The sequence below is a fragment of the Phyllostomus hastatus genome, unplaced genomic scaffold, assembly GCF_019186645.2.
Source record: "Phyllostomus hastatus isolate PE091 unplaced genomic scaffold, TTU_PhHast_1.1 phas_scaffold_501, whole genome shotgun sequence".
Lineage (NCBI taxonomy): Eukaryota > Metazoa > Chordata > Mammalia > Chiroptera > Phyllostomidae > Phyllostomus > Phyllostomus hastatus.
The window spans coordinates 20,570,460-20,596,296 of NW_025334033.1; the positions used below are offsets into that span (position 1 = coordinate 20,570,460).

A 25,837-nucleotide genomic window follows, 5' to 3' on the forward strand; every position below is an offset into this window, starting at 1 on the left:
GCCAAGTGTCTTTGTTTAGCTCTGTAAGAAGTGTCCTGGCTGCTGCAGGACACCCACACTGTCCAGGTCAGAGGTAGCAATGACCGACACAGGGCTTGGTCTGTCAGCACAGGTCCCGGCTGCTTCTTGCTCTCTCCCTCTTTAAGTCTGTCTTCCCTTCCTAACTACCTGTCTTGTGGACTTCAAATTTCAGCATCAGACTCGGCACCTTACAGAGATTGCCTACACAGCTCCCACAACTGCATGACATCAAATCCCTTTATATGCAAGTATATATTCAACTGAACTGTGCCTGATAAAAAACCACACCAGACCAATTATGTCAGAAGCCCAGAGGTGAGGCCCAAACATAAGTATTCGTTAAAAGTTCTCCAGGTGCTTCTAACATGGTTCAACACCACCTACCCTTGAGGGAAACTTCCATATCTTACTGCAAATCCCTACCAGAGTAAGCCAGCATCATTGATGGGAATGACCCTCTTGCTCCATGAGCTAGACTTGAGAAAGATTTAAAATCCTGTTCTGCTTCACCCTATGTATTTTCTCTGATTGAGTCCTTTTCCTTTTCCACAAATTTAGCCCCTGCCCACTTCACAGATCACTACGATCTCTGTTCCCATCTTTCCTCCTTCCGTTTCATTCCAACCACAACTCCCGGACTGATCTGAACAAAGTATTCATAACATCCCTCTGTGTCCAAAGGCTTTCAGCAACTCCCTGCTTGCTGAACCTTCATCAGCCCAAGAAAGAGCAAAGCAGAGGTCATACGATGAACAGGGCAAGGGTTTCCGCTGGCCTCCTTGGATTCCATCTAACAACCAGGGCCACTAGCCAGGTAACGGCCCCTATATTCCATACCACTCCTCAACCCCACTTGCTGCCTCCAACTTATATTAAGGGCAATTAATACATACACATTTGAGTTCTCATTGTAGCAACGGTAGAAAGAAAGTAAAGTACAAATTCCTAAATTCCTTAGTAGAGGTGCCCTTTGTAGAGAGAAAAGTGGCTGACCCCTCCTTCCATGTCCAATTAATGCTGCTGCTACTATGATCCTCTTCCCAGAGTTCAAAAACATAGACAGTATTCAGCTGATTTTGTGATCCACCACAAAAACACAGTCTAAACCGAAGGGGATCTTCACACTCCCCTCCCAGCACAGAAATTTCCAAGCCAACGAGGCCTGCTCGTGTGCTGGAGCTCTCCACAGCAGCGTGTCCACTGGCTTTGAAGTTTCCTTGCTGACCCCAGAGGATTTCCTATCCCAGGGGTCTCCCACTTGCATCTTACAAAGGAGGCCTTACAAAACTAGGACATAAAGCTGTCTGTCTTCAAACACCAAGAGGCTGAGAAAGTGGGACTGAAGCACAGAACGAGGGCCCACCCCCAATGTGCTTTCCATGGGTCCCACTATTATATAATATTAATATACAAAGTAGATATTTTACACCTCCCGAGACCTATATCTGGGTGCTTTGGTTTTATTTTTTGCTTTTATATTTTGTATTATCTATTCATGTACTCATGTGTTTACATTGGAAATGTTTTCTCTAGATTTCTCCACCAAACACTCACCCATATTTCTCTGCAAGTCCTATGGCTTCCTCCTCTTTCACTGCTCTCTGGTCTTCCAGATCACTCTTATTTCCACAGAGCACTATATCTGGGTTTTCACAATATGCATGCATTTGTAGCTGGCCTGTGAATATAAAAAGATAAGAAAATTATAGGTAAACAATATTATGAGTGTGTGATCAATGGTCTAGGGCTCATTGCTAATTTTAAAACTTTTCCACATATTTTCTCTCCCCAGCAATCATAATTTTAAAAGTTATCTCCCCATAAGCTAACCTATTTTCATCTAAAACATCTATTTTCATCTATTTTTATCTATTTTTCACACTGTTCTATTATTCTAAGGCAGAATAAATTCATTTAAAACTAGATACAGGATTAAATGAAGAGAGAAAATCCAGAATAAACAGTCAATGATTCCATCACCAGAACCCCAAAAAGCAGGGGATTACAATTACTATTCCACAGCCTTTATTTCTTTCACCTGAAAACCTGTAGACATAATTTTCAAAAGCAATTAAATCAAACAAAAGAGCTTCATTAAGCTAAATAGCCTAATCTTCCAAAGAAGGAAAATAGTCTTTTTATTACTTAACACACCCTATAATGAAATTAAAACAGCCCAAACTTTCACAAAGTTTATGGCCTAATTTATTTTTTATCATGGTTAACCAGGAAAGTGTTGACATTTTAGTTCCTCATTATGAAGTTGTGTTCATTTTTTCTTATCAAGAGAAAGTCACAGTGGCAAGCATTTACTGAGTGTTAACCTGGGCCTGATACTTGGTGTAGAATTTCAAAACAATGACCTTTGCCCTCAAGGGACAACCAGGGAAACGAGAAATACATGGGCACAACCAAACCACGCAGTTTCCAATACCAGCCCGTGCGTTCCTTCCTCCAGGCTGTTGCACATACTGTCCTCACCCCACTGAACGCCCCACCACAGCCTTCCTTCACAGACTCCCCTCACTTCCTTTAAGACTTGCTTCTCAGGTACCTCTACTGTGAAACCTTTCTGGTCTCTGAAGCAGCTCTGTGCTGTCAATGCCTTGTATGTCCAGCGGCATGGGTCTAAGCATGAACTCAGGATCCAGCATGTCTAAGGTTGAGTCCTGGCTCCGCCATTTACTAGCTGTGCCACCCTGGGAAACTTATTAGACTGCTCTGTGCCTCAGTTTTACCATAAGTACACGCAGATAGTAATGGTACTTAATTCATAAGGTTAAAGTGAGGAGTGAATGAGTTAATTCAGTGATTCTTAAGCAAGATCTGTGAACCAGCAGCCTAAGAACTTGTTAGAAATATAAATTATCAGTTCCCAACACCAATCTACTGAATCAGAAACATTCAGCACAGGGCCCAGAATCTGTGTTTAACAAGCCCTCTGGGTGATCCAGATGCACATCTACACTTGAGAACCACTAAGTTAACATGTTGCAGCGTTTAGAAGTGGTATGTAGAACAGGAAGAAAAAGGAGGAGAAGGAGAAAAAGGGCTACGTAAATATTACTAGTAATAATGTTTAATAATGTTTATTTTGGTCAAGGTGGAGTGACAGGTAAACACGGCTAGCCTCCTAGTAACAACCACATCAAAATTCCAATGAAACTATAGAACAACCATCACTAAGAACAGTAAGAAGTAGAGGTGAATGGAAGTCTGATAACTATGGAATTAAAGAAACCACATCCATCCAGACAGCTAGGGGAGACAGAAATGCAGAACAGGCTCACCCCACATCCAGGTGTGGTGAATAAAATATGGGAGAAATATCTTGGAAGCAAGGAGCCCCAGCAACAGGAAGATTAAGTCCCCAAAATTGCTAGCTTAAAAAAAAAAAAAACAGTGGGAATTGAGTTGGTAGAAGAAATTTCTGGAGTCCCAAGCTGTTCCTATTGAAGAACTCACACACAGACCTATTCAGACTCACTCCCTCTGAGTCCAGCACTGGAGTAGCTACTTGAATGTTCATTCTTCATTTTCTTTTAAAAGCATATTTGCAACAGGCAACTTTGACATACAGGGAAGAACTGAGGTCTCTGGCATCAAGGCAAAAGCTGAGGGACAGCTTTCTCTCAGACAGAAAGGCAGGCAGAGTCCATCGTCCCTTTTCTGAACCCTTACCCCACAGAACTACAGAGCTGGAAGGCGGGTGCCATGTCTCAGACTCCATCATATGGCTAACACTGTTCATCCTACACTGAAGATCCCTGAGGCTCCATCCATCCAACTCATGGGCCCACTAAGCTGTTAACAGTGACTTTTCTATATGAAAGGCTGGTCTTGGCTCATGCTTCACAACTTCCTGAATCCTCTCAAACAAGCAACAGCCCACCTCAGCAAGCCCCCAATGCCTGTACCTCTTGCTAAGTGGCCCCAGGCACAGCACTAGCAGCAGCCAGCCTAGATTCACAGCTTGGCTTCAACCGGGAATCTCCAAGCCCACCACAAGTAGCAGCCATCTTGGATGGCTTCATAGCTTATGCAGGGTGGCCCCAGGGAGAACACAAGTGGGGGATGACCTTGGCCTGCACCACCAGGAGAACCTAAGAACCTGCACACCTAATAGACAGCTAGAGACCATGTCAGAGCACCACCACCCTGCCCCTGCACAGCTGATTCTCCATGGAGGGTAGAGGTTAGTGGTAAGTGGTTAAAACCAATCCTTGCAGCTGACTACCCTGGGTAAATCCCTCTATTTTCCTGCCAACAGCAATCAAGGTTCAATTACAAGAGGAGGGTGTACTCACCCACTAAAAGGGTGCAACTCAAGTATCCAGTTTGGGTCATAGGGGAAGCTTTCCTTCCAGACCCTACAGGACACCTACTACATTAGGCCACAAAACCATATTAGGGTATTAAAGCAGCTCTATCCAATACATAGAAACAAACACAGGGAGGCTACCAAAATGAGGAGACAAAGAAACATGGCCCAAATGAAAGAATAAAAAAAAAAACTCCAGAAAAAGAACTAAACAAAATGGAGATAAGCAATCTATCAGATACAGAGTTCAAAACACTGTTATTAGGATGTGCAAGGAATTCAATGGGTACTTCAACAGAATAAAAAAGACCCGGGCAGAAATGGAGATCACACTAAGTGAAATAAAGAAAAATTTACAGGGAACCAATGGTGGATGAAGCCAAGAATCAAATAATAATAATTTGATTGAAATAATAATAATAACTTTTTATTTGGTGGGGTCTGGAAAGTGTGATTATTGGTAGTTTTTCTTGTTATTTATTTTTTCCTAGCTTTTTCTAAAGACTAAATTACTTCTATAAAAAGTAAATTAATCAATGCTTTGAAAAATCTCATTTAGATGCCCTGGCTGGTGTGGCTCAGTGGATTTAGTGCTGGCCTGCAAACCAAAGGGTTACAGGTATGATGCCCAGTCAGGGCACATGCCTGGGTCGTGGGCCAAGTCCCCAGAAAAGGGCACATGAGAGGCAACCACAGAGTGATGTTTCTCTCCCTCTTTCCCCTTCCCTTCCCCTCTCTCTAAAAATAAATAAATAAAATCTTTTTAAAAATCTAAGAAAAATGGTGCATGCTTAAACAACTACAACTCAAGATGATCTGTGATAAGGACCCTAAAATTAGTACCAAATGTAATAGCAGTAGTGAAGGACAAAAAAATTTATTCCAACTAAAGTTATCCCAAAAAATTTCTTGGAGGCCATACTTTGCCATATATTAAAGAATAAGTAGACTTCTAACATCACAGCTTTCCCAATCAATTCTCTAGGTTGTACTAATACAACCAATGGAAGAAAATATACCATTTACAAGTTATTATTTGGCCAAGTAGCAGGATTTTAAATGGCTACTAACAATCATTTTAGAGGCTAGGATCTCTCCAAAAAGCCAAAATGAAAGTTTATATATACATATTATGCTGGGGACCACTTCTGCCAATGCATTTCTAGAGTCCTCCTGGCAAAGTCTGACCCTAAAAGGGGCCTCTAAGCAGAGAAGAGACATGCAGCCAGAAGTCTAATCCATTAAGCCTTCCAAAGATATTTATGTAATATACATAATCTGTGTAATATGTTTTAAACCCCCGGAATGGTACAAGACTTGATAATGCACAATAGGCCAGCAGATACTTAGTGATTTAACTTCTCTAGGTCTCTACACCCTCCTTTACAAGATGGGGCTGAGTCCCTTCTGTGGAAAAGGCTGATGAAGAGATTACATGGAAAGCGCCGCCTGATACCTGGAGCACAGGAGAACTCAACAGCTCGGTTAGTATTACTAGGAAAAGCAGAGCATTTCAGTTATCTTGCCCCTAAACTAATAATCTTGCTCCTTTAAATATCATTTAGAGCAGTACTAAGATTTCTCCCAAAACGATTTACAACAAAAGTAGAATATAAGAGGGCATTTTATTGTAGGGAGTGGGAGGCAGGGACACGATAACACTTACTTATCCAGTTTCTGACATTGAGGAAGCTTTGCTCATTTGTCAGATCAAAGAGCAGAAGAAACCCCATTGCATCTCTGAAGAATGCTGTTGTCAAGCTTCGGAACCTAGGAACATAAAGCAGACTGATCACCTAAACCACAGCCCCACTCCTGAAATATAAAGCCACCAGCAGTGCCTCAGCCTCCCACAATAGTTCATCAATAACAAATTAGATGTTTAATAACATGCCGTTGTTTCTAATAACTTCACATAACACATGCATATTACAGCTTTTAGTGACACAAGATTCAGTGAAGTATACTATTATAAATGGCACTTTAATAGTATAAAATTATGAGTATAATCAATGATATTAGGTATCTTACAAAATACAGTAAATAGCTATCTAGGGCAAGAAAGATTATTTGAAATATATCTAGATTTTTTAAATGCCAACAATTATCAAAAGTTATACTTGTAATTTTCTTTTAAAATAAAAACAATCTACATAAACATAAAATTATAAAAAATTAGATGATGGTATTCCAAAAGTGTATGAGACAGTTATTTATCCCTTATTATTATTATTATTATTATTAAATTATTATTATTATCCCTTATTATTATTATTAAACTTATTATTTATAAGTTTATGTGTTAACAGACCATGTGATTTGAAAACCCAGCCTGCCGGACAGGGATGACAAAACTAGTTCGTGACCCTTTAGTCTCAACCAATAATTTAGTATCAGGTAGGAGTTAACCAGACCAAAACAATGGGACTGGCTGTGCATGTTTTCCCTGTTCTGTGGCTTGGCTTCACCTGACATTGCAACGTGTTCTGTGTCCTTTGATTTCCAATCTCTACAGCAATCTCTTACCTCTGATGAACCATTCCTTTGGCTTTAAGGTGGGAGTGGTAATGACTCAGCACCTACACTTTCTTGGTACCCTCTCTTCCAAGGTTTTAACCTGCTGTCTCCCCTCTTGCTCCCTCTAACAGTTTCCTTTTATTTTGCCTTTATGCAAAGCTTGCAACTGACAGACATAGGCTCCAGGGAAGAAAATACTGGTATGAATTTGTCATTTAATATTTTATTTTAAGTTTTCTCAAACATTTCTAGTCAATGGTCCTACAAAAATAGTCTTTATGTTTTAGAGACACATACCAAAACAGTTATGAATGAAATAATCTGATATTTGGAACTTGCTTGAAAAGTATTTGGGAGAGGGAATAGGAATGAGGGATACACATAAAGTAATATTTGCCACAACTAGTCCTGGCTGGCATAGCTCAGTGGATTGAGCGCAGGCTGGGAACCAGGCATCACAGGTTCGATTCCCAGTCAGGGCACATGCCTAGGTTGCAGGCCATGACCCCCAGCAACCACACATTGATGTTTCTCTCTCTCTCTCTCTCTCCTTCCCCCCTTCGCTCTCTAAAAATAAATAAATAAAATCTTTTTTTTTTTTTTTTAGAGAGAGAGAAGGGAAGGAGATAGAGAGAGAGAGAGAGAAGCATCAATGTGTGGTTGCTGGGGGTTATGGCCTGCAACCCAAGAATGTACCCTGGCTGGGAATGGAACCTGCGACACTTCGGTTCACAGCCCACGCTCAATCCACTGAGCTACGCCAGCCAGGGCTAAATAAATAAAATCTTAAAAAAAAAAAAGATTTGCCACAACTTAATGACAGTTGAAACTGGGAAATGAATGCATGAGTTCATCATATACACTATCTTCTCTATATACGTGAAATTTCCATAATAAAAAGTTTTTAAAAATCCTTCGAGGAAATCTGTGAGAAAGAAACATAAATCTCAGCTAAATAAAATCCTTCAAGGAATCTGTGAGGAAAAAAAAAAAAAAAAAACCTTAGCTAACTGAAAGCAACTTTACATCAATATTTCATGTGACTTATTTTGGTTAAGCAACTTCTGATCATGTGAGTTAATTCCAACCAGATTTTCCACTAGGTTTCAACAATCTGGTGAGAATAATACATATGTATAACTCTGTAGTTTTTTTTGTGGCTAAGTGGCAAAAGTCAATGGAAAAAGGTGTATAAGTCTTTTTGAAAATGAAGAAGAAAAAGAAATAAGTCCATAAGTAAGTTGGTCCACTCTGAAAAGGATTCATTTTTCCTTTGACCTTGTATGAAATAAAGCCACTGTTATCAACTCGGATAAATTTACTGCTGATTTGGCTGTACATCTTATCCAGATGCAAATCAGCCAATCAGCTGGCCCTTTCCTGCTCAGGTCACTGCAAGAAAAGTACAGCTGTTTACCCCTTTCCTCCGGTTAGAGGCATAAAGCTGAAGATCTCATACCTCTCCTGCCCTGCTGTGTCCCATAACTGCAGGTGGATTCTCTGGCCTCTGCCAACAGCTCCATCTGGCCCATTGGCTCTGTATACCTAAAACAGAAAAACAAATGAAAAAATGAGAACTTCTGAGACCAGTGAACTCTTCTTACTTTCCTATTCAGTGCAGCTCTAGCAAAATCTTCTAAAGAAAATCTCATTTCGAATACAACTTTATTTGTATTTTTTATTTCAAATAACTGTCTTTGAATAATATAATAATTTGTACTAAAACATATATTTTATAAATATATTATGAAATATATAAATAATATGCAATTTCAAAGTTCCCTCAGGTCACATATCTCAAGAAATACTACCTTTCTATGACTTTTCCCCATCCCATCTTTAAAAAGTACTCTTAAAACAATTTTATAGAAAGTACCGCTGACAATCTCTTTCTCCATAAAAGCTAATGGAAAGATTGGCACAAATTGTCAAAATCAACTTTTTCAGAACTCTGAATGTCAGTAAAAATAGTAAGTTTTGTGCTGTTCTAACTTGCCCTGTTCTCATCACCCTCTCCCCAGCTCCACAATAGTTCTGAACACCAACAGGTACATAATCATGACAGCTGTGAAAACCATCAGAACAGCAGCCGCTGCAGGCAGTGGAGGCACAACAGGTTTGGAGCTGCCCCAAAGTCTCACCCCCAGAGAACTGAAAGCTGCTTGTAAGGCTCCATTCACAGGCCTGGTCTTTACATTACCTGACTCAGAGCTGCTCTGTGAGAATGACCCTATACCTTGGGCACTGGTGAAAATAATCAGCAGCAAGCATTTAACAGCTACCAAAAGCAAATATAGTTGAGACTAACAGAAATCTAACCAAAGGACTTAAAAAATAAAGAAGTAGAAATGAGATGTTCATAGGAAGGTTTGAAAAGCTGGAAAACATTCCTTGGTACCTACTGGGCCATGTTCATGTGTAGGGCTGTACATATGCCCAGGAAAGACCTAAAAAGGCCCTAATCCCTCACCTCTGACTGGCCTTCAAGCTCTTCTCAAGCATGAAGTGAAAGCTAAGGCAGACTTCCAAACCACCTACAGGAGCATTAAGTACATGTCACAACACACACAAACACACAATCCCTCAGAAAAGATGAGAGACTTTCTGGTTTAAGGAATTTAAGAAATTCTCTGTGCACTCATTAGCTGACCACTAAGTTAACTGAGCAAAGACTTCTGGAGCTACACATAGCAAAGAATACACTTTCCAAAATTAGACCAAGAATGTCACTAAATGAACAAATAGCAACATAAGTAAACAAACAAACAAATAAAAAACAGACAGTAAAAAAAAAAAACAAGAAACTCTCAAAGGGGGGAAGAAATCTAATTTGCAGAGTTGCCACATTATATTATTTTAAATGTCCAGTTTTCAACAAAAGTTATGAGACATACAAAGAAACAAGAAAACATGCCTCCCTGGCTGGCGTAGCTCAGTGGATTGAGCGTGGACTGGGAACCAAAGTGTCCCAGGTTCAATTCCCAGCCAGGGTACATGCCTGGTTTGCAGGCCATAACCCCCAGCAACCACACATTGATGTTTCTCTCTATCTCCCTCCCTTACTTCTCTAAAAATAAATGAATAAAATCTTAAAAAAAAAAAAGAAAACATGCCTCATACACTGGGGAAAAAAAGCAACCTATAGAAACTATTCTTGAGGAAGCCCAGGTGTTCAACTTACTAGACAAAGACTTTAAACCAGCAATTATAAATATGTTCAAAGAACTAAAGAAAATTGAAGGTACTAGACAAAGAACACGGACATGGACAATAGTGTGGGAATTGACTGTGGGAGTGGGGGGTTAGGATGGGCAAAGGAGGATGGGGAATTGGATAACTATAATAGAACAATAAAAAAATGATTTAAAAAATAAAGTAAAATAAAATAAAAACAAAAAAATATTAGCAAAGTATGCAAATAATGCCCTACTGAATCCAGAGGGTCAACAAAGAGATAGATTATTTTAAATAATTATTATACTATAGATATTCTACTATACAGATAACAACACAATATTCATAAGAGGGGCTCAAAAGTAGACCTAAATTGGCAGAAATAATAATCACTGAATTTGAAGGTCAACTGAGATTATCTAGTCTAAGGCACAGAAAAAAAAATGAAGAAAAATGAAGAGTTTCAGAAACCTATGAGGCACCATTAAATATACCAACAAATGCGTACTGAAAATCCTATAGAAAGAGGAGAGATTGAAAGAAGCAGAAAAATATTTGAATAATAATAGCCAAAAATCTCCCAAATTTTATGAAAATGTTCATCTGTACATTCCAAAATTCAGCAAACTCCAAGAAAGATAAAATCATAAAGATTAAACACACACAATCATCAAATTGTTAAAATCCAAAGACAGAAAGAGAACCTTAACAGCACATCCAAGGGATCCCAGTAAGACTGGTTTATAGGATTCACAACAAAGGTAGACAAATAATTTTGTGGAGTTCAGAGAGAAGACAAAAGCCAAAAAGGTATCAAGGGAAAATTCAAAAGAATCTTCACTTTTACATTGTCTGCTTGGTTGTATACCAAGTGTCCCTCAGCACAGCCTTTTAAATTACACCACCCAGATGAACACAACACTTTCATATGTACCCTTTAATTTTGGATTACAGCCTTTGTCCTCCTAATTCCTACAAAGTAAACTAAACAGACAGGTAAATGTGGACTCAGAGATTACATTCTTATTTAGAAAGATGTAGAACTTACCACTCTCTTTTCCCTGAAATCAATGCCCACTGTTGTGATAAATTTGGAGTTAAATTTACCATCTGTGTACTGGTAAAGTACACTGGTCTTCCCTACTCCAGAGTCTCCCAAAGCTAAAAATTTGATGAGGTAATCATAGTCTCCATCAGACATAATGAAGAACTCAGTGGTTCACCTACAAAAAACAAACAAACAAACAAATGCATATTAATTTAAAAGCCAGTAGAAAATATTAGAATCCTTCATGGATAAAGTCACATTTTAATATCCAGGTCAAGTACTTCTATGTAACATCTATATGCCTAAGGGTTCTGTGAAGAGAGGAGTAGATATTATTTACTGCCTCCAAGGTCCTAACAATTTGCTAGAAGAGATGCTACTGAAATAATAAATAACTAACAGTTTAGTTCAAATTTAACATACATATTATAGTACCATTAAGATAAAAATTCAAACCAACAATGACAATCAAGAAGGTAATGTCATTGAGTCTTATAAGCAGATCATATAGAACAAAAATTAATGAAGAAACAAAAGTGAAAGGAGAATGTTTCAGGAATAATAATAATCCTTGGAGCACAAATGGTTCCAATTCCTCACCTCCCCCACTTCTTTTTCAAAGTCTCCTAGTGCTGGATCCTTGGCTTTTTTCTCTTATTACTTGCACTTCTAGGCAATTTCATTTATGAATTTAAATGAAATAATTCATATTCATTTTCACATATCATTATAATTCCTTCAAAGATAATGCTGAATTAACAAGTAAAATTTGGCTTGCAGCTTCTTTATGTTGTTGTTGTGGTGGTGGTTGTTACTAGGTACATATTAAATGAGACTCTTCTGGACTATCACTGCTCACTCAGGGACTCAGTTCCAGATTCAAGCAGTCACTATGCAGAAACCATAGTTCCTCAACGCCTGTGGTGGCTCATTTACCTATGCTTGCCTTGGTATTCTAACCAGAAATGCTACCAATTAAGCTCTCCAATGGTGACTAACATGAGCATCTACTTTAGAGAAGAAAATTTCTTGTTTTTACCAGAAAGACCTAACCATACTTTTTTTTATCCTTTGCAATCAGCACTTTTTATTATTTTTTTTATTATGCTCTAAAAAGATTCAAACTATTCAATATTTCAGTCTGACTAAAAATGTAATCTAGCTCTTTGGAAGACTTCTTTTTATCCTTCCATTTCTAATACCAACAAATCCTCCTGAAAATGAGAAAACTAATCAGCTACCTCATTAGCACTGACAACAACTCTACTTGCCCATTCAAACATACATATTCACCAACCCATACACAGGTCAGATTCCCTATGTTAGATGCTGCTGATTTTCCTCTCATTGTCCCCGTCTCACCCAGCCCCATTTTACTCAGCAACTTTACCACAATTCTCAATACATCCTATAGGATTATTCCCACAGATCCATAAAATTAATAAAAACTCTGTCAAGGACATTTATCAGGTTTGAAGGTTGCCTCCCCCACCCCATCCTCAATTTGGTGACTCACTTTATGCTCAAAAATCCTGATTGCTGAGATTCAAGAGCCACTGCAATGTACTTCCTCAGATCTGGTGCCTGAGTGCAGATCAGTGACTTCACATTCAGATACGGCAGGTCAGTCGATAAGGGCAGAGCCTCTACAAACATTCATAATTCTATTTGCACACTATAAAGAGTGACACTTTACAATGATGGCTTTCCTATGTTATAGCTCCTGCAGTCACAGGTGTAGGTTGACAGTATTAATGGTATGTAACAGAATTCTTCTCCAGAAGATGATCATTTGGGTACAAAAATATATTCTAGTATGTCATATCACAGCATCTCCCTTGGCTCCAAGGTATTTAGAAATAAGAGCTAAGAATTGAAAAGCAGGTCAAGATAATGTTTAATCATTTTGGGGGTTCCCCTCAAAATGAATGAGGAAGCAGAAAGCAACTCCAAATTCTATAATGACATTGGTGCAAGAAGACACTATGGCTGCCTTATTTCCTGTTTACATGTCCTTTGAAAAATGTAGGCCATTTCTAAAACTATGTTTTCATATCATTTAAGATACAAGAGAAAAATGCTGTAGCCAATGGCATCACTATTCTACAATTCTCTAAGCCCACCTGAGTGTAATTTAGAAACAGATGAAATGATCTCTGTTGTACCAAAAGTTAATGTGTTTAGTTATCATGGGAGAAGAATCACACATGTAAGTATACAAATTATCTTCATGGGTTTTGTTTTCTATTCATGTTGAAAGCAGTACATATGAGTTTGTTCCCAAACCAAGCCATCCTAAAGGAAGTGTTAACAAACCAAACACTATAACTGAAGGTATAGCTACCACCATTAAAACTAATCATAGTTTGCACTCTTCAGACTGCACCTTTAGACAATGACCTGCCTTGCTGATTTGAAAATAAATGCTCAGACCTTTCATTCTCTGGGTTCAGTCTTCTAAAGGATAAAACAGAACCCAGAGAGGTTAACTCATTTGTGCAATCAAGAACATAGGTCTCTTAACCATGAGCCCAATGTCCATCCTAGCCCAAACTCTGGGTCCATTACTCACATTTTTTACAAATGCATGTTAGGCTTAAAAGCAACTAGATATCACAATGATATCACACAAGGAAGCTTAATACATGACCTCTGAAGTCAAACATGGGTTGAATCCCATGTTTCCCACATACCAGCTACTCGGATGTCTTTGTCTTGTATTTCATGTTTCCACTCTACAAAAAAAGATCATCTACACTACCTCACAGCACTGTTCTAAGGATTAAGTAGACTACTCTTTGCAGAGAGCCCAGCACAACGCTTGGCACATCCTGGGTACTCAGTAAATGTTAGCTCACTCCTTTCTCCTCTTGATGGACAGATCACACAGGCTCTGAAGACCTAGAACAACTTCTGAAATTGACACTGGGGAACTTAAATATATATTTATAGCACAAAAGACTGCTGACTGGCTCAGAGTAGTTTGCCAAGTCAATAAAGATCACTTGCAAACTAATTCCATTTTCACTGGTTCAAACAAATTTCAATTCATTTTAAATAGATATGCTGATGTCAAAAGAGTTATGACCAGCTTAAAAGCAAATTCAAATTTGTATAAAACACACACACAGCAATCCATTTTAACAAACTCATACTGGTTCACAACAGTTTGAATGGTTCATATTAGTTCAGAGGGAAAGAGTTGATTTAAAAAGGTTCCACCTATAAAACTATCTCTGACTGATCTAAAGCCACTCTGGCTAAACTCAGATATATTTAACCAAAATTATTTGGTTCTGGTTTTAATAGCTTAAATTGTTTCAGGCTAGTTTTAGCTCACGCTAGTAAGTTTAGACCCGGACAAGAAGGTTCTGACTGGTACACAGAAGGTTTGATTGATTCAGAGTATATTTTACTGAATCAAACTAGTGTAAATCTATCTCCAACCACATCATACTTGCTTTAGTTTTATCAAACTGCTTGTAACTATTTCAAGTCACCTACAAAATGGTCTTTACTAGTTCAAAACAGTCCAGATCAACCAATCAAATGTTCAAACAGTTCAGGACTAGAAAGGTAACATAATAATTTGTTGGGAACCCCCACCAAGGCTAAGGCTGAGGGAACGACCTTGGACTGTAAGCCAGCAAGGAGACAAAAGCTTATCTCCCTGGCAGGAGTGCCACTTCTGCTCCTTTTACTTCACTCTCCCTGGCCCCCAATGCTTGGTCAGTTAGCCAATGACAGGTAAGATTCCCCAAGGGGGAAACAACCTAAGATAGGCACAATCATGTGGGAGGCCCCCAAGGAAGGACTTTGGAGGTTACAGCAAAAGGGGGTGATGGACCCCCACCCCTCAGCTTTGACAAAACCTAAGTCCTTATTGTCTTCGAGCAAATCTCCTAATCTCTTGGCTGCCTTAGTTCCCTTGCTCCACCTAAGCCTGAAACAATGACAGAGGGTGGTTCAACGCTGTGCTGGAAAGGGCGGGTTCCCCTGGTGATCAGGCCTAAGAAAGAATATGTAAAATCCTGTGAAACCTGCTTTATTTAGAATACTCTCAATGAAATGATAAGGGTCCAAGGAAGAAGTAAGTCTGTTCCTCAAAGTTTTATAGCTCTTTAGCTATCTGACCCTGACTCAAAATAGGCCCTCAGACTTCTTTGTTATCTATTGTTTGATCCTTACTTCCTGGTAATGATTACTGAACTTTACCTGAATTCCTGTGTAAATGAACCCAATAAAAGCCTGCTCGGGCGGGACAACAGGGCATTCTCCACTAGAGAGAGTGGCCGTTTCATACTTATTTCCCCACAGGACTCAGTTGTCCCTGTGTATGTTTTTCTTGTGTTTCAACGAGCATCTGCAGCCATGATGGATACTGCTGTCTCAGTATCCTTCACAATAATTAGTCCATAATGCTAAACCAATAGACTTAAATTTTTACTTGTAATTACTTCAATTGTAATCAGTTTGAATCAAAATATTTACTTCCACTGCAGTAAGGTTTCTTTCTACAGCTGAGCCGCTTATCCGTGTTAGAATACGGTACACAGGCTGGGAGACAGGAGTGCTGGCAGAGGAGGGTACAATAAACTATAGGGAAAGAGTGATGAGTGACTCAGGCTTCTTTGGTTGAACAGTCACCTCCCATTACACCTCACGGACCTGGCAGCGAAACACGAATCCATGACCCAGCAATGAAATAGACAGTTCAGCTGAGGAAACTTTTAGCGTATTAGGAGGCTATGTAGTATTTGTCCTAACTTGGCCACAGTGACCAGCCAGGTTGGGTTAGTGGAGACCAGAATTCTAAAGAGTAAGGAAGCAGCAAGGAAATAAAAGGAGTCAGGGAACAGGCAAGTCTTCAAAGTGATAATGAGGATTTTTCAGGGTTTGGGCAGTGTGTTGGTGATGACAGGCTCCTTATCTTGCAGTCTAGATAGTCAGACCCTGCAGTTAATGGAATTATTCCCTCTTTCAGCAGAAGATAATCCTAGTCCACAGCAAACCTCAACCCCATCCTGAAGTCCCCTATGTGCCTGTCTCACCACTGCTTCCCTCCAATAAGTGAAGGTAACTTAATGTTTAGGCTCAACTGCTGGTAGGTTTTCATATAGAACCATCGTCATATAAAAAATTATTTTTGGTTTCTTATTTTTTGTCACTCACATCCTAAATATTCTTCTGGGGCCTGTTTTTTTCTCAGAAAGAAGTGACTAGTCACTAAGTATGGAAATAACATAAATTACTATTATTATTTTAATCCTCACCCAAGGATATGTTCATTGATCCTAGAGAGAGAAAGGGAGAAAGAGAGAGAAACACCAATTTAATAGAGAAACATCAATCAGTTGCCTCCTATATATGCCCTGACTGGGGATTGAACCTACAACACGGGGAACAAAAATTATGTTTTATGTCAGAATTTTAGAACAGAGAGGGAAAGAGTAAAAACACACAGTGCAGAATTTAAAATTTGGGCACAACACTTTTTGCATATTTCCAGTAATTACTCCAACTTATTGATGCTAAACATGGGTTAGAAGCCTCCGTCAGATGCCCACGTGTCAAGCACTTCACATGCGTTAGTGTAGCAACCCTCATCACAGCCCTAGAGGCAGATGGTTAACACCATACACACTTCTTCCTTCAGGAGGATATTGGTGCCACAGATTCTGGCACAGATGCCACAAAGAGGGGATCAGTAACTGTGTTTTGTGCAGCCTGTCTACATGTTAGCATGGCTCAACTCTAACCTATTATTGAAAAACAGGAAAAAAATCTAGGTTAAGAGCATGGACTCTAGAACCAGATTACCTAGATGTGAATCCAGTCATGTAACTTTGGAAATTTTTCTCTCTTTTGTCTCCAGTTCCTCAACTGTGAAATGGAAATGTCATTTTATTTTATTAATTCTAATGTGCATATACTTCCTTATTTTAACTTCTTTAAAATTGGGGTGGGTCTTATATTTCACGGTTTTACAACCCATGACACCTAGCAGTTGCTATTAAATCAAGTGGTGCTGGAGCCTTGGCTGGTATGGCTCAGTTGGTTGGAGCATCAGCCCATGAACCAAAAGTTCATGGGTTCGATTCCCAGTCAGGGCATATGCCCAGGTTGCAGGCTCTGTACCCAGTAGGGGTACTGCAGGAGGGCAATCAATCGATGTTTCTCTCACAATGATGTCTATCTGTCTGTCTGTCTCTTGCTCTCTCTCACTCTCTCCCCTTTCTCTGGAATAAGTGGATATATCCTCAGGAGAAGATTAAAAAAAATTATATATATATACATATATGTATACATATATATACATATATATACATATATATATATCAATCAGGTGGCGTTGGAGATACAGGTGTGTGAAAACCTTTGATTAACATCCCATAACAAAATAAAAAATGCAGCATTAACACATTTTAGATATGATGAGGCACAACAGTAAACCTAGCTCAGATGGCTCTTGTGAGGACTAACTTAGCATATACATATAAAGTTTAGAACAGTGCCTGGCATGCAGTAAGTTCTATTATAAGTAGTAACTGCTATTAACATCATCATGTAGCAATCTAGCTTCCCAGGATCAATATGCAGACAATAGTCCTCTTCTAGAACTGTGAAGAAAGAACTGAGTCCTAAACTAAAATTTAATAAGATAAAAAATAGAATCTATAAAGAACACTTGAACCTGAGGTCATTTCTTTAAACCTGTAGCTTCCTGAAGTAGCATCTAAATACTTCAAGGAAATGTCCCCTGAAAAGTCAAGAATGTCCCAGTTTGGGAGATGCAAAAGACTTTCTTATTCAGCTCACTTCTGTCTCTCCTCCTTACACAAATATTTTTTCAAAGTGTTCTCCACCCTCACTCATCAGATTAACAATAGAAAGCAAGGAACACCCACTTCCTCAACATGGCGTAACAGGTGATAACTGCCTGGTGAGAGAAAGTCAATGATCTTCTCCCTTATTTAAAAAAAATAAAACGTATTTTAGTTGGTTCTTCGGGGAATAAGAAGAGAGTGGTTTTAGTAAGAGCATATTAAGAGCATATTTAGTTAAGAGCAAAGGGTAAAGACATATTTTTTATATTTTTCTCTCTCACCCTCGCTCACACACACAGACGTACACACTGTAGCCCAAATTCCCTGTGAAGCTTCCTATTAAAGTCAGTCACAGACTCCAGCCTTTGGATCCCCTATCAAGGCAGAATCCTTCTAGAACTCTTCCAGATAGGACAGCCATTTCTTAAAAGGCAAATTTTCCCTCTATCGCCCACGGAATAGGATGATATTAGCTGAACTGAACAACTACCATGTGCCATATACAGTACTGAACATTGATGGTTCTACTTTATCTGCTTATGATCCTTACAGGGAACTCAACGTCTGTACAAACATACACTAACTGTATAGAGAGTGATGCTTTCTCGATGTGATGAAAGTGTGAACAAGTCACATTTTGGGCATTCATGTGAAGATGCAAAAGGAATAAAAATATAAAGCTCAATAGAGAATAAAGAGAAAGTTTTAAAAAAAGAAACATAAGGTATATTGTGAAGAATTTTTTACCAGAAAATATTTTGAATTTGTTAGAATGCTTAATAAAATATTACGATGTTCTTACATAGTTCATGAACTTCAGTTGTCCTGGCCTGATTTCTATGTAGAAATAGGAACATGCGACAATATTACTTTTCCAATAACAGCACAGAACATCAGCATTTTGAGAACTATATTGCCACATATTCTTTCAAACATTTTAATGTCCCCTCATCCAGGGATGCATTTGGAGAAAAAAGTTTCACATACCAATGATTGGCATAGAACTATAAAGTCTACTGGTGTTTTTTAACTTTAATGTTAAAAAGCAGTAGGCTTTCCTTGATTTTTTGTGGCACGATTGTTGGGCCATACCTGGCATTGTGGAGGACACAGGTAACAGAGACAGCAGAAGAGGGAAGAGAAATCACACAGTGTGGGGCAGGAGAGAAGAGGCATTTTATAGTGTACCAACATATCAGTAGGGGCAACTTGTGTTTACCAAACAAGCCCAGGGCTTTGGCCCTCTTAGGCCGCTGCAGTTCCTATAGCTGAAGTACAACACGTCTACTCTCGCTACAAAAGCAAGATGTGTACTGACCAAAAGCAAGACTACCCATTTCCACAAGAGGAGAGAGAGTCTCTGCCCTTAGTGCCCGTGAGCTTCCTCCTCTCAATTTCTTGGCTAGGTGTGAGTAGACAGGTTGAGAGTGGAATAGGTGAAATTGTAAACAAAAGCTTTTCTTGTTTGTGCAAACATCTGAGGCAGAGGGAAGCAGAAATCAAGTGGTGATGAAAGATAGAAGGAAATTGGAATCTAGCTCTTCCTTGTTTCCTTATTGAAAGATGAGTTTGATTTTATCAAAATTCAGAGTATTCAATTGTAACTGCATTAGACATTCGCCTATAACCTATGACTCATAAATGCATTCCTATCATACAGAGTTTTGTATAGTTCCATCCTTAACAGTAAGGGGAGATATTCAAGGATACAAACTGACAGGACCTAAATTTGCATATCTTTTGGCTTAATATTAATGTGTGCCTGCTACATAGGAATATTTCATTTCCTCACTTAAAGTAAAAAGGCTAAGTTCTAACAGATAGTAATATGCCAACATACCAGGTTATTCAGAGAAAAAATAAATGACCTGTAAATACTGTTGAATTAAATATCGATTTCCAAATACTGCCAGGACATCCAAACCTATCCTCATTTGCAAAAGCTTCCTTTAGACATTTGAAAATTCTTTATAAACATTAAAGAGAAAAAACCACAATAAAGGAATGTTAACATTACCTCAGTAGGTGACCAACATAACCCAGTAAACAAATAGTGAAAGCAACTACACATTAGGAAATAAGGGGTACCAGAACAATTCTTGAAAGCAGAAAATATTCTTCTGGATGACCACTGTCAATGACTTAAATGAGATACTGGATTTTTTAAATATATGAAGACCATTGACTCAAAAGATGTTATTTGTTGCCCTAGCATATTTTATGATCAGGATATGACTGTTTACAGGAATCTATGGAAAGTAAATTTACCAAAACACTGGGTGTTGTATTGCTTACAGTTCGTGACAAGTACCTTTTTTTTTGTAAGTATAGGTAACAGAAAAAAGGGCACACTAGAGCACATGTAATTTGCAAAATATAGGCAATACAGTAGCAATAGGAGTGGCTGTTTGGTTGGCTGAGCAATACCTCAAATAATGTGACAGCACCCTCATAATGGACACAACTATATGCCACTGCATGGAATGTCCAACCCATGGTTAAATGTGCTTGCTAACGACACCATGAAGCAGGAATGTCTCCAAGAATCCAACAGAGGTATAAAATCTATTAAGTCTACTCACACTCAGCAGTTACTTTTGGGGGGATATAGGAGGAGACAGTGGTAACAGGTGTTGGGGTCAGGATCTTCTAAATTCAAACAAAAGGACACCACCACCTACCTGTGTAAAGTGATCAGTAAAATGCCTGATGGAGATCAATATATCACAGCTGTTCTTATGATTACAACAGATTAAGGCTTCAATACTGATCATATGTCTTTTTAAAAACTCTGAAACTTTACAAAACTCAAAGAAGGGACTGACAATATTTTCCAAAAGTGGAAAAGGAGGAGTGACAGAGGGAATTCTGCTATTAACAAGCTCTGAATAGGTCAAGTGAAGAAGTGCCGGCTATGTCAGAGTGCCACCAAACTCCGGGGCCTGAGACTCAAAGGTGGAAACACTAGGAGTGACAGCTCCACTAGCACGTCCAGGACCGTGAGGGTTACACACCAAATAGCACCAAAGGACTTGCTATTAGAATGTGCATTTCAGGGTTGCCAAACACAGAACACCTTTCCATTTTTGACCTAGAAAGAGAAAAGGGAATCTGGGATTCTGCCAAGCCTCATCCTCCCAGAACATGGGACATGCATGGGAAGGCCTTTGACCAACACAGACTGGCTCCCACTTGCAGCTCACCTTCCTCAAGTCTTTCACAAGCTGTAATATAGGAAAGATGTCAATCTGTGTGGGAAACACACCAAATCAAGAAGCAAATCACTTCACTTTGTGAAGAAGCAATGTTGCTTCTTTCAGCCCAAGAAAAAACTATTATGAAAAATATGAGTTAGAAGAAGCAAGACCTATTAAGGATGGAAAATATTATGAGTTAGAAGAAGCAAGACCTATTAAGGATGACTGTCCAAATAACAAAAATAATTAGACAACTATCCCTTGAGTTTGCAGTAACTGGGGAAGAGAGGACTCCTTTATCACTGCCTTTTTAAAAAAATGAGAATATGAGTTGACAAGAGAAAATTTCTGAGATGTTCTACACTAAATTACAGCAAGTTAGAGTGAAAGACGAGAGACAAAAGTAATTAATTAGTTAATAGCTGTGGGCCAACTAACAGCAGATTTCTCACAGTCCTGAATGTATATTGGAGCTTGGAATCAACTTCCAGGCAGCTATTAATAGAACCTGTAGATGCCACCATATCAACTGATGCATGAATTTTCAGGACTATTGCCCACAACCAGTCAAAGCCATAGATATTTTTCCTTATGGACTGTGCACCTATCCTAGAACTGTCTCCACTTCATCTTTTCCCACCCCCTCATCTGGACCGCATATTTGAATGTTGCTGAGAGTAAGTCTTAAAAGTTCTCATCACACACAAAAATTTAGGTAACTACTCAAGGTAACAGATGCCAACTGCACTTATTACAGTGATCATTGCACAATGCGTAAAAATATTGAATCATTATGTTTTCCACCTGAAACTTAGAATGCTGTATGCCAATAATACCTCAATTTTTAGAGTTTTCAAATAAAATTTTAAAAAATAGAAATAGAAAAATTTTAGTTAAAAAAAAACACTAAAACAGACCCAGAAAATAAAATCCATTTCCTGATGTTTTCATACCACTAAAACAATAATACTAGGATTCTCAGCCTCTCTCATTAGGAGGCAACAAGTTATAGACAGCTGGCTACGGGTCTTTTGGTCCTTGTCAGGAGTAGTCTCTCCATTAATATATTTATAACATTTGTTGAACTGCTTCCTAAGTATCATATTCTTTAATAGCTGAATCCAAAGGATAGAAAAGAAATTTACCTAATGGACAATGTTTAATCAGATATACTTCTTATTGATTCTCAAGAAGTCTTTCCTCGTTCCACCTATTCAGTATGCAGACTCTTAGAACAGACTGTTTGCATTTCTATCAGCAGCTGTTGATAGAATGGGGTGTGTCTTGGGTTTACCTGTGCAAAAGGACTGAGAACCACAATGTTCCATCATTGTGGTTCTCAATGAAATTAGCCATCAAGCCAATTTCTAAATCAGCCTCTCAGATCACAGCTGGCTTTTTTGTTATTGTTCTTGATTTCTAATTTATTGCACTTTTGTCAGTAAATGTGGTCTCCATAATATCAAATTTTGAGGGATATGCTAAGATGAGTTAAGTTTTATGAATGTCCATGATTGTATTTTTTTAATTGGAATAAAAACTCTCATAGTCAAATTAGTTATAGATCAGATTTGGGGACCTCTAAAGTGTTCATTTATGCTGTTTTCCTAAGTTATTTGCTTCTGCCTTTAGTGCATACATGTTACTTGAAATTCTTATAAATGTGTCATTAATTGAAAAGACTGTAATTTGCACTAGTCTTTTCTCTTTGTCTTTCCTTTTTAAAAAAACGAAGAGTGGTCCCGGCCAGTGTGGCTCAGTTGGTTGGGGATCATCCCATAAACCATGAGGCCACTGGCTGGATTCCTGGTCAGGGCACACGTCTGAGTTGCCAGTTTGATCTCCAGTCAGGGCACATGGTCACGTGCAGGAGGCAACAGATCGATGATCGATGTTTCTCTTTCTCGCTCTCTTCCCCTCTCTCTCAAATGAGAATAAAATAGACCTTTAAAGAAAATTCAGAGTGGATTCATGTGTCCATTCTTAGGAAGCATATGTGAGAATATTAAAGGAAAATATTAAAGGAAGCATATGTGAGCTCCACTCTGTGAATGACAGCCGGGCTCCGACATGTGTTCAGCCCATGTTTGCTTTCGTCCTGTTAGGACGGTCAGCAGAGCAATGAGGAATGAGCACAGTGTGCTGCCTCATAACGTTTTACCCTCATAATGTTTTATTACAGATCACTGTAGAGATGATTTTACGTTTGGGGAGCTTCGTGTCTGACTTCTATAAATGTGAGAGCTATTCTAAGTTCATAGTACATCAATGTCTTCACAGCCAGTCGGATATTACCATATCGAGTCTCAGAAACCTACATAATGCCATCACAGCAAATCTTACGCTCAGGAAAGTGCTCTAGTCCACCTGTTGACACAACTTCTATTGCAAGTTTCTTCAAATAAAATCGTACATGGCACTCTATCATATAAAACAAATGAAAGTAAAGCCATTCTGATGAAAGGAGTAAAAGTAAGGTCCCCACCTTCAAGGTCTGTGGACCCAACAAGGCCCTAACAAGAGCTCCATTGTACACACTTGGAAAGCTAATACACAAAGCTCTATGTTCAGGCTGGGTCTGAGTCACTTCATTTGCCTTCAGCTTTGTACCCAAACACTTCCTGGCTACCTAAACACCTTAGATAGACAACTCTCTTATAAAGTCTCCCAGGCTTTTTTATTTAACAACTCCTAAAGATGCCACCTCTCAGATCTCTTCCACTTACCACAACCTTAGGATTCTTCTCACCGGGGAAGGAAACCTGAAACGTACTGGGTGTCCCCAGGAAGAAAAACAAGAAGTGTTGCCTAGAGCTTGAAAGAGTAAGTCTATAGGAAAGAGTCTTGGGGACAATGACCATTGGTTACTCATGAGGAAAGAAGAGGTGTGGGTCAAGGGCTGGATAGCCCTGGGAAGATCTAGACCGAACTGGCCGTCAAAGATCGAAGAGGCAGCACCACCCCTTGGGACAGAAAACCAGCATTCTTAAAAAAGGGAACTGTTGGGAAGATATTTGTAACCAGCCACGTTGGTGATATTTTCCTGTATTTAAAGGGGCATACTGAGGTCATTAGAAAATATATCCAGGTTAGTCTTGATGTACTCGAGAATGTATACTTGGGTGGAACCTTTACAAGTCAAAATAGTCTTTGAAGAACATTAATAAAATGTTGACATAGAAAACAAAATAATTGAGAATATTATTTTGTGCTGTCAGGAGCCACTTTAATACTAAATTACAGCACAGAATAACATAGAGAGGCACAGTTTTTTTTTCAAATACCAATGGTAGAAAAACAAAATTCTCTCCACTAACTTAATTTTTTTCTATGAATTCAGAATAAACATTGCTAGTGTTGTACAGGGGTTGGCAAAAGTAGGTTGGCAGTTATGAGCACATGAAACAATTTTTATTCTCATATTATTATTTATTAATTCTTGTATTATTTATTTGTATTACAACTGTAAACCTGCTTCTGCCCACCCCTGTATTTTATCCATAGAACTCCTTCTTGCAGCTAATGGATATGTTATGAGGAATGTTTTACAGGCACACCTTAGAGATACTGCAAGTTTGGTTCTAAAACCACAATAAAGTAAATACTGCAATAAAGTGAGTCACAAATTTTTTGGCTTCCCAGGGCATATAAAAGTTATGTTTATACTATACTGTGGTCTGTTTAGTGTGCAAATGCATTGTCTAAAAAGTGAACATACCTTAAAAATACTACATTATTTAAAAAATGTTAATTGCACAATAAGAAATATTTTAAAATAAAAAAAGGTTAATCATCATCTGAGCCTATTGGAAAAATGACACCAACAGACTTGCTTGACACAGGGTTGCCACAGACCATCAATTTGTAAAAAACTTAAATTTGTGAAGTAAAGTTAATAAAATGAGGTATGCATGTACATAAAACCATTGCTACTTAAAACTCTAAGAAAGCTACAGGAAAGGAGAAAGAGGCATAGGGAAGATGGGAACAGAACAACCCCTACCTAGTGTTGCCTACCAATACAGGCAGCCTTATGTTAAAGCGGCATAGAACCAATTCCAGACCACAAGGGGCTAAATACAAATGGAGGTCCCAGGCGGGTGGTCAAAGTCAAATACCAACAAACTAAGACATTCAAAAAGGGGAGAAGTGGCTTATGGATTTGGGGGGGAAATCAGGAGGTCATCTTGCCATACTGACTGGTGAGAACACTTACTTAGCTCATCAAAGTCAGCAGAAACAATACCTAGAAAAGGCCCAAGTAGTTGTTACTTCATCAAATCCACAGAGATTCTTTTACCTTTGATAAAGACTAATTGGAACTTTAAGAAAACACAATCCATTGGGAGGGTGTATGGGAGGAACTAGGGCTCTATGGAAGTTCTTGTACCCTATGGAATCACGAGAACCCTACAGGAAAAACTCTGTTTATAATAAAGCTCGATGGTTCTAACTGCCCCTGCCCTTAACTTCCTTTTCCCTTATACAGAGGCTCCTTCATCTTGGCACACAGGCCAGAGAGCGCGCATGGCTTGCCACATCTGCATGCACTGGGTTGCAACTCTTTCCTTTTTTTTTTTTTTTGAAATTAGAAATATGTACTTGTTTTATTTTGTTTTGCAACCATTTCTTTTTCCATAATAAATCCTTTTGGTGACAAGATACTGAGTCAATATTATTTTTTAGTTGACACCTTCTAAGTCAGGGCAAAATATTCCATCCACTTGCTTTC

General features: G+C 38.7%; 1 protein-coding gene across 6 annotated transcripts in view; it reads right to left on the minus strand.

Moving 5' to 3' along the window:
* Positions 1-25,837, minus strand: part of RAB27A (RAB27A, member RAS oncogene family) — a 65,411-nt gene that overhangs the window by 12,242 nt on the left and 27,332 nt on the right. For 5 of the 6 annotated variants that reach the window (XM_045823560.1, XM_045823557.1, XM_045823559.1 and 2 more), the window contains 4 exons: positions 11,082-11,256; positions 8,319-8,404; positions 6,009-6,112; positions 1,576-1,699 (listed from right to left, as the gene is read on the minus strand). In XM_045823560.1, coding sequence (XP_045679516.1) covers positions 1,576-1,699; positions 6,009-6,112; positions 8,319-8,404; positions 11,082-11,234 — 467 coding nt within the window. In that variant the 5' untranslated portion in view covers positions 11,235-11,256. Of the gene's footprint in view, positions 1-1,575; positions 1,700-6,008; positions 6,113-8,318; positions 8,405-11,081; positions 11,257-12,597; positions 12,690-25,837 lie in introns of those variants that run through there. The other variant, XM_045823561.1, reaches the window with a different exon arrangement.